Below are 9,681 nucleotides of genomic sequence, written 5' to 3'. Positions count from 1 at the left end.
GGCCACCCCTATATAGGATCCGAACCCGTGGCTTTGGTGTTATCAGCACCGCACTCTACCAAGTGAGCCACGGGCCGGCCCTAAAACAGAGGTGTTTTTGTTGTTGTTTGTTAGGACACTGGGTGGGGTTAGTCCGCTGGGGTCGGATGTAGTGGGGATAAGCGGGTGGGAGTGAAAATAAGGTCTATGTATTTGAGGCTGGAGTTTGGGGAGGTGCTTATGAGGACAGAAATAGGGAGTGGGAAGAACAGAAAAGGAGAGAAGGATTGAGGGACAAAAAGAGGAGGAGAAGCTGAGTGACCCAGGGAGAAGGACCTAGAGCCCAGGCAGCGTCTGGCCCAACAGCGGAACGAAGCCAGCCCAGGTCCGAGCGCTCTTCATTGGGATACCCAGAGACAAGCCAGGACCCTTGCCGTCAAGGCTCTAGACAGACTTATGGACCAACAGTTTGAGAATCCCGTGTGGTGGAGATATTGCAAGGAGCAGAACACTGCCCTGACTCTGAGAGAATGTCCTGGGGGAAGTGACGGCTGAGTTGAGGTGTATCGGCTGGCTATGGAAGTCTGGGCCACATAATCCTGGGAACCAAAAGCCCTACTCAGATACTGTTCCCCGAGCGTCCAGAGTCTGCGGCCCCTTTCAGAAAGGGCGGGCAGGCAGCTGGCGGAAGTGCCAGGGAAGCGGGTGGGGCCACGAGGGCAACGGGAGCCGGAAGCCGGAAGCCGGAAGCCGAGGCCTGAGCCACGCATGGCGGCGATGGCTGCCGGCGGGTCTGTGGAGCCCGGGCCCACGGGGGCTGTTGCCACCCCCTCACCCGCCCAGGCCCGGCTACCCGCCCCGGGACACTTGTTCCGGCCCATTAGTGCGGAGGACGAGGAGCAGCAGCCCACCGAGATCGAGTCGCTGTGCATGAACTGTTACCGCAACGTGAGCCGGGGCGCGTCCGCGGGCGGCGGGAGGGTAGAGCTTAGGCGGGGAGGGCTCGGGGGTCGGACCCAGCCAGGTGGACCCAGTCGGGGGCCCTCAGGCGCGCCTGGAGTCATTAGGGCGAGGAACGGGAGTTTCATTGATTTTTTTTTTTTCCTTCGCTACTTTCTACTTTTCCAGGGCATAACCCGCCTCCTGCTCACTAAAATTCCCTTCTTCAGAGAAATAATCGTGAGCTCCTTTTCCTGCGAACACTGTGGCTGGAACAACACGGAGATCCACTCGGCTGGCAGGATCCAGGACCAGGGAGTGCGCTACACTTTGACCGTCAGGGCCCTGGAGGTGAGAGGAGTCCAGAGCAGGTACCCCAGCCACTATCCTAGGGAGAGCTTGGGGACTCGAATTAAGCGTTCTGGTCCAGGCAGTTGGACCTCGACTAAATCCCCCTGTGTCTCCAAGCTTTAGTTTCCTCTTTTGCAAAATGGTGTTGGTGATGTCCATCTGCTTAGGAGAGATTTGTGAAAGTGCTTTGTAAATTTTGTCAGAGGTTATGAAATGTATAGTTGTTATGAATAGTATCCTCATCATTTGGACAGTCTGGCTAACACCTGTACTATTCTGACTGGAGTAGAGAGAAGGAGAAACAGCTGGGCTGGTGTTTGATGGAGGGGGAAAATTTGGTTATTTCCTGAGGAGAAGCTGTATAGCTCACTCTTTGGGCTGAAAGTTTTCCTTTCTGCCCAGGACATGAACAGAGAGGTGGTGAAGACTGACTCTGCCACCACGAGGATCCCTGAGCTGGATTTTGAAATTCCTGCCTTCAGCCAGAAGGGAGGTAAGTTTAAGATCAGAGTATTTGGGCTGTTCACAGTAACTGGAATCTTACCCACTTGCAAAACATCTGGTGCCAGGTCTAGTGGCTGTATATGGGTTTGGCCATGTAAATCATTGTGATCTTCACTGGATTAACATGAGCAGAAAGCTTAGGTGAAACAGCTTGAGGTAGTAGGCAGAAATGTTAAGACCATGATGTGCTTATTATAGAATTTTGGCTATAAATCACTGGTTTCAGAGATGAGTGGAGCCTTATGCTTGGCCTCCTCATTTTACAGATGAGGAAATCAAGGCCCAGAGAGTTCAAGTGAATTGCTTAGGGTCATATAGGTACTAGATAGCAAAGCTAAGATCCACTTGTCTTTTGTTCTTGTTCACAAGCTCTGACCACTGTTGAAGGATTGATCAGCCGTGCTATCTCTGGCCTGGAGCAGGACCAGCCCACACGAAGGGTGAGCTGGGGTTTTCTGGTTACCGCAGCTGAAGGAATAATTGCTTCTATGTGCCTGAATAGTGTGTTCAGCTTCCCGTCTAGGTGAACTGTCTCTGACTGAATGTTGGGGAATTTTGGGAGGAAGCGTATGGTGGTGCTGTAGCTGCCAGGATGTTACGTATGTTGTACTTATTGTCCTTCCTACTTCCCTCCCCCAATGTGTATTCAGGCCTCATCTCAGACAGACAATGTAACATTACCTCTGAAGAGCCTTTCCTAATCCCTTGAATTATCTATGCTTCTTGAGTATTCCATTGTATCTTATGTTTACTTTTGACAGAAATAATATAACTGCATTTAGTTATCTGTCTCCCTAAGTGGCTAAGGAGCCCCATGAGAAGACTGTGATTTATTTACTGTTATATCTCTAACCTATCATGAGTGCCTGGAGTGAATGGTTGAATGAGTGAGAAAATGAGGCTCACCTGGCACCACTCATAAACTTCAGACTTGTTTACTCCATGTCATTGTGAAGTCTGAGTTACCCTATTCCCACTCACACTGAAACAGGTGGCGACTTCCTAATGGAAGTGACATGGGTGTGACAAGGGGTGGGGCATGAGGTATACCACCAGGGCTGATGATTTTACTCTCTGTTCATGGCAGGCAAATGAAGAAGCCATAGCTGAAAGAATTGATGAGTTCATTGCCAAACTGAAGAAGCTAAAACAAGTGGCCTCCCCTTTCACTTTGGTGAGTATTGAGGGACTGTAGTTGCTCTTGCTGTATGGGGAGAGACTATTAAAACTGTCTGGGATTTTTTCATTGTGGTGCCTGAGTGGTCTGATGGTAGGTGCAGGATTGTGTATGATTTCTTGTTGAAATTACTCTCTCTTCACCCATCTGTTAGATCATTGATGATCCCTCGGGGAACAGCTTTGTGGAAAACCCACATGCTCCCCAGAAAGACGCTGCCCTAGTGATCACACACTACAATCGTACGCTACAGCAGGAGGAGATGCTGGGGCTCCAGGTAAGTGGGCTGAAGGAGCCAGAAGAATGCTCTGGAATTTTCTTGCACTTGGAGTCAGTGGAAACTTATTTTGTTGCTGATGCCGTGTACCCTGTCTTACCTTGTTTGTACCTCTCGTCTACCTCACGTCAAGGAATTAGGGTGAACTTCACAGAAAGGGTGGCAGTGGCTGTTTTAGTATCCTGAGATCTGTTCTTCTTTTGATTGGAACTTTGCTTTCAGGCTTCTGTGTCCAACCCATAAGGTGTCACCCCTTATTTTGTTGCTGATGCCGTGTACCCTGTCTTACCTTGTTTGTACCTCTCGTCTACCTCATGTCAAGGAATTAGGGTGAACTTCACAGAAAGGGTGGCAGTGGCTGTTTTACTATCCTGAGATCTGTTCTTCTTTTGATTGGAACTTTGCTTTCAGGCTTCTGTGTCCAACCCATAAGGTGTCACCCGACAGAAGCGAGCCAGAGCATTTTCTCCCACTCCAGGGAAAGGTGTTGGGGAGGTTGAGGTAAACCTGCTAACTTACGACTCGCATCTCTGCTACTTTAGGCAGAAGCAACTGAGGAGAAGCCAGAAGAGGAAGATCTCAGAAATGAGGTGAGTCACATTGGCTACTGTTGAGGAAGGGGCAGAGTTGTGGGCAGAGACTGATGCTATTCAGTGTCTCTGCATTGCCACCAACATGGGAGACCACCACCATACCAAGTGAATGTCTTCAGCCTGAGCATCCTGCCTGGGAGGGCTCATCCTGTGTCCCCATATTGTTTTCCAGGTTCTACAGTTTAACACAAACTGCTCAGAATGCAATGCCCCAGCTCAGACCAACATGAAGGTAGTACGTATCTTTTGTCAAGCAGTTGGGTTGCTCTTCATCTGACTCAGGTATGAAGATTATATTCGTAATGAATCATGATGATCATCGCTTCAAGGAAAGCACGTGCTTTATTCCCAGTGATGAGGAGGATGTTGCCTTTGATTAGACCATGTACCTTGGCTTTTGGGTTCAAGGAGAAAATTAAGCCATGGTCTCGAGGCTCTTGTGTGTGGCCTGAGCCATGTCTTCAAATATTTGTGAACGGGGATCACTGGTTTGAGAATGTGTCCTCTCCTGGGGGACTCTTGGAGTTAGGCTGTTTCTTATGATGTGTTTCCTGTAGCCCTGGGACCAGCGTCTGTTTGTGTGGGTTTGGCTTTGTTCTTCCCCCAGAGGGTGGTTTTACTTTCCTGGAAGCAGATTTCCTTAACTCTCCATCTTGCAGAAATCCCCCACTTTAAGGAGGTTATCATCATGGCTACCAACTGTGAGCACTGTGGGCATCGGACCAATGAGGTGGGTGGGCTCCATCATTTTGGATTCTTCCTAAATCTACTGCTTTAGGATGCGGGGAGACGGGTCAGGGCAGGTTGGGTCATTCTCTTAGGCTTAGTGTAGGGTGAGGAGCCCTTGGAGATTTGGGAATTAGCCTAGAGAAGAAAAGTTAGAGATATCAGAACTCATTAAGGCATATCGAAGGTTGATTATATGGAAGAGAGAGAAGACTTTTGACTCACTCCTCAGAGGGGTGGAAGTTGAGAGATGCAGATTTTAACCCCATAATGAAGAACTTAATAGAGCTGTCTGAAAATAGAATGGGCTGTCTTCGAGGGTTGTACATTCCTTTTCTCTTGAGTGTATTTGAGTATAAGCTGATCAGATTTTTAAATGAGAATATTATACAGGGCATCCACACATTGGATGTAGTGGATGAAAGGACTGAAATAAATGCTTGAAAGTCTTTCAACCCCACGAGTCAGATTTTTTTAAAGGTAAATTTATAGAGTTTCTTGGCAATTTGGAATAACTTTTGGTATGCTACTGGTGCTGGGCACTCTGCTCCTCACCAGCTCTTGGCGTTTTTGGTTTGGGTGACTATTACCACTATTGGTTTAGAAAGCTGTCCTTGGTAGCTGTTAGTGGGCTTGACTGATTGGAAGTCCAAGCTTATGCTCTGAGGTCTCCCTGGCACAAGGTGGGGCTCAGCGTCTTTTCTCTACTGCTGCTCCTGACTGTTGTCTATGCAGGTGAAATCTGGAGGCGCAGTAGAGCCCTTGGGCACCAGGATCACCCTCCACATCACAGATCCCTCAGATATGACCAGAGACCTCCTCAAGGTAACAGCCAGCTTGGGAAAGTGACTGTCCTCCTCATAAGGCTGTCTATATCTAGGGGAAATAGTCTTTTTAAAAATAGTATTTGGAGATAAAAGGTACCTCCTTCTTCCCTGGGTTTGATGATCCCCGAACAGTGTTAAACAGTGGTTGGAACTGCTGATTCAGAAGGTGACCCATAAACTCTTTCTGATGATTAGGCAGCTTTTTGGCTTCCAGTGTTTATATGGGCCCTTTTCTTTGATACCTAATGACGGATACCTGACAGTTTGCAGCTATGATTCAGAGTTTCCCTTTATTAAGTGGGTTCCATTTCTCTGGTTCAGATGGGCAGGAATGAGTTTTGAGTTTTAACTGGGGAGCCAGAGAAAATTGGTACAGCTGACTTTGTCTCCAAACTGTCACTGGTGGTATAAATTTGGCAGGAGGCCTCTGGTTGGCTTTCTTTGCTCCTGATTTAAAGCTTAATCTGTCCTCTCATCCCATAGTCTGAGACATGTAGTGTGGAAATTCCAGAGCTAGAATTTGAACTAGGAATGGCTGTCCTCGGGGGCAAGTTCACCACACTGGAGGGGCTGCTAAAAGACATCCGGGAACTGGTGAGTCACCATAGTATACAGTTTCTTTCAGCAATTTGGCCTTGGGAAGAGACTGGAAGACCTCAAACATTCTAGTTTTTGGTGCTAATAACTGGGGATTTCTCTGTCTTAAAGCTGGTTTAAGAGACTTAAATACTATTTTAGATTATGAAGATAAGTTTATGGAAAATTTTGAATGGAAATTCCCAGGCCTAACTCTGGCTCTGGGACAATGTAGTTATTTTGTGATCTTGGGTCAGTCATTTATTTCACTGTAAAATGAGGGGATGAGGTTCCTTCCAGCACCACTCCCTGACTGGGCACCCACTGCTCCCCCTGCTCCATAAACTGGCCTGGTTTATGGTCAAGCCTAAGAAACATCAAGCCAGTATTCTAGCAATTTGGATGTCATTTATTGCAGGTGACCAAGAACCCTTTCACACTGGGTGACAGTTCTAATCCTGGCCAGGCGGAGAAACTACAGGAGTTTAGTCACAAGTTGGACCAGGTGAGAGAACACTGGTGAGTCAGTACTTCTGGTCTTGGGCTCCAGTGAACAAGAGGCTACATACCCATTCTTTGCCACTTTTTGAACATTTAACCATCATGTTGGGGATTCTTCTGGTCTCCTGTGTCCCATGTTACCTTCTTTCTTGGTTTTCTCCCTTGTTTTGTTGGAGCATCTTCTCCAGTAGCTTCCTGAGAAAGATTGCATGGAAAATAAAATTTCTGGGACCTACCATATCTGAAAATGTCTTTATTCTACCCTCACACTAGATTGATCATTGGATGGGAATAAAATTCTAGGATATAAATAATTTTTCATCAGAATTTCAAAGACATCGCACTACTGTCTTCCAGTTTCCAGTTTGGCTACTGAGAAATCTGAAGCTATTCTGATTCCTGATCTTTTTGTTTCCTGTGATGTGAAATTTCAGGATGTGTCTTAGTGTGTGTCAACTTTCAACCGCTATGCTGAGTACTTAATGGGGGCTTTCAATCTGGAAAACTTTATGTGGTTCAGTCCTAGGAAGTTTTCTTGAATTACTCTATTGAAGACTGCCTCTTCTCTCTTCTCTCTTTCTCAAAAGTCCTGGGTTTTAGATATTAGACTTACTTGTGTGGTCTTCTGTAATTTACTTGTTGTCTTGCCTAGTTTCCATTTCCTGTAAGTTGCTTGCTTTTTTTTTTTCCCATTTAATTTTCTGTCTTTCAATGTTAGGGGCTTTGCTCAGAAGTTTGGTAATTACTGTCTGCTTACAAGTAGAGGACTAAAAACCTGAGTGGGGGTGAGTCTTGTTGACATGGGGCTCATTGTAGGGGTATTTAGCTTAACCATTTTGTTGAGGTTGATCCCATTGCCAGAATCGTTAGGTCTTTCCTCTTGGGCTGGTCAGATTCCCATCAGTGGCTGTTTCACTTCCCATTTTGAGGATGAAGGCTTAGCTGGCAGTGTTCTTAGAGCTGAGTGTAGGAAGAGAGCTGGGGTGGGTGTATGTCTGTTTCCAATAAGCTTACATTCACTTAACCTCCTTGTTCTTGATTCCTTTCCCTCGACCTTCAACTGGGCCCAGTGTCCCCTGTCAATAGCATGCTGTGGTAACTTCTCCAAACCAAAAAAGTCTTTGGCGTGGGAGATGGGATTGGGGATGTCCAATTGCTTCTTAAATAGCTTTTAAATGGTCCTTACTTTAGATCCTTTCCGTCCCACTTCCAGGGGTAACTAATTTCACCAGTTCTTTAAATTTTGGGGGATTCTGCAATGTAAATTGGGTTGGTTCTTGTCTGGCAGACAGCTCCTTCCTACCAGGAGCTGTGTAAAATTTACCTGTGTTCTGTCTCTCCTTTAGATCATCGAGGGTAACATAAAGGCCCACTTTATTATGGATGATCCAGCAGGAAACAGTTACTTGCAGGTATAGTTGATCTCTGATATTGCATGGAGATATATTTTCTGATCATTCTTGAATATGTATCATATCCTCAGTAACTGAAAAACTTGATTCTAAGTGGATTACTCTTTATTGGGGAACTTCTGGAAGAAGAAGATGAGGGAAAGGGGAAAAAGATTTTAAATGTGTGTAAAGAAGGTTACATTTTAAATTTGTGTAAAAAAAGGATACTTCTAGGATGCTTTCTTCCTATAGTTTAGTTCCTATAGACTATAGTCCTAGCGCTGGAGTTTTCATTCTGCAAATCTGATTGTGGAGTGAGGAGAAACAGTGCCTTGTCCAGAGGCCAAGACCGAGAGGCTTTAAGCATACTAGGAAGATAGTCTGGTGACTGATGTAGTTTAACACAGTGAGAACCTATTATGGGTCAGGCAGAACTACTAAGTTCTTTCCATGATTAAGAACATTGCCAAACTTCTCGTAAGAAGGTGCAGATATAAAATTTTTTAGGCAGACTGTTTCCTGATTCTGCCTGGGGCTGGGCTGTCCCACTCCTGGGCCATGTGGACTCTGTTGTTGCCCAGGAGTTCAGCATAGCCATGGGGAATTGGAGGCCCTTAGAAAGAGAATAAAAAACTCATTAAGTTCTTGGGAAAGTGGGAGTTGGAAGCAGTCTGTGGGAGGGGAAGTGGCCGGATGGCACAGGCACTGATTGTCTGTCTGTGGCATTACAGAATGTCTATGCACCTGAAGATGATCCTGAGATGAGGGTGGAGCGTTATCAGCGCACCTTTGAACAAAATGAGGAGCTGGGGCTCAATGACATGAAGACGGAGGACTATGAGACAGGTCTGGCCCCACAGCGGTAGCAGTGGGCAGTTCACGAGCCAGCCTCCATCACTGCTCATACTGTGGGTTATTTATTACTATTGGAATAAGGCTGGGAGTGTCCTCTCGCCTGCCCTTGCCGACTGTGGGGGAGGACTCCTGACTTGAGTCAGAGATCTAGGCATGCTTTTAACAGCTTGTGCAAGTGCAAGCCTGTGTGTTACTTGATTTTATTTTGGAGGTTTTGAATCAGCCTGGGAAGAAACCCAGAAAAGAACCATGGGACATGTCATCAGTTTTTTCCTATCAAACTTTACCCTCCTTCCACACAATGCTTTGTCCTCTGAGGTCGGAACTCTGAAGTTGGAGAAGGTGGAATCAAGTTACAGCCGGAGTTTGGGAGTTGGTATTGGATATATAAAATACTGACTTTCAGCAGGAAAGGGGTCTCCTGAGGGGAGGGAGTCCAATACAGGTAAAGAAGTTATTAAAATGATGGCTTTCAAACAGCACTGGCCTGTATATTCACTCTGTCGTTGTCTGATATTATGCTGTTAGAATTCAGCTTTCTAAAGAACATTTTCTCCAATGGTGGCCACTGTAATTTGGGAATTGGAGCTGGCATTTCATTCATTGCTTCAGCAGAATTTGCTTGCCTACTTTATGCCAGGCACACCAGAGAACAATGAATAAAAGAAATCTCTGCTTTCATGGAGTTCAAAGTCTAGTAGGGAAAATTCACAATAAATGGACAAAACACTGTCAGATGGTGATTGGTGTTATGGAGGAATGTAAAGCAGGGAAGGGTAAGGGCTGTGCTAGGGAAGGTAGGGGCAGATGTTGCAAATAGAGTGGTCAGAGATGATCTCAACAAGGAGGTGATAATTTGACATTTAGGCAAAACTGAGAAGGTAGTAATGGAGTGAGCCGGGGGGAAGTTGTAGGGAGAAATTTCCGGGCAGAGGGAACTACAAATGCAAAAGGTCTAAGGTTGGAGAATGTTTGAGCCAGTGGG

General features: G+C 46.2%; 1 protein-coding gene across 1 annotated transcript; it reads left to right on the top strand.

Moving 5' to 3' along the window:
* Positions 1-730: 730 nt before the first annotated feature.
* Positions 731-9,188, top strand: ZPR1 (ZPR1 zinc finger). The gene is made up of 14 exons (XM_008591954.1): positions 731-927; positions 1,108-1,269; positions 1,672-1,762; positions 2,143-2,213; positions 2,861-2,947; positions 3,105-3,227; positions 3,770-3,817; positions 3,993-4,059; positions 4,480-4,550; positions 5,282-5,371; positions 5,857-5,967; positions 6,368-6,454; positions 7,797-7,862; positions 8,573-9,188. The coding sequence occupies exons 1-14, from the start codon at positions 748-750 to the stop codon at positions 8,705-8,707; spliced, it is 1,389 nt and encodes a 462-aa protein (XP_008590176.1). The 5' UTR covers positions 731-747; the 3' UTR covers positions 8,708-9,188.
* The last annotated feature ends 493 nt before the right edge of the window (positions 9,189-9,681 follow it).

Source organism: Galeopterus variegatus, unplaced genomic scaffold (assembly GCF_000696425.1).
Source record: "Galeopterus variegatus unplaced genomic scaffold, G_variegatus-3.0.2 Scaffold7426, whole genome shotgun sequence".
Taxonomy (NCBI): domain Eukaryota; kingdom Metazoa; phylum Chordata; class Mammalia; order Dermoptera; family Cynocephalidae; genus Galeopterus; species Galeopterus variegatus.
This window is presented reverse-complemented; position numbering and strand designations above follow the sequence as displayed.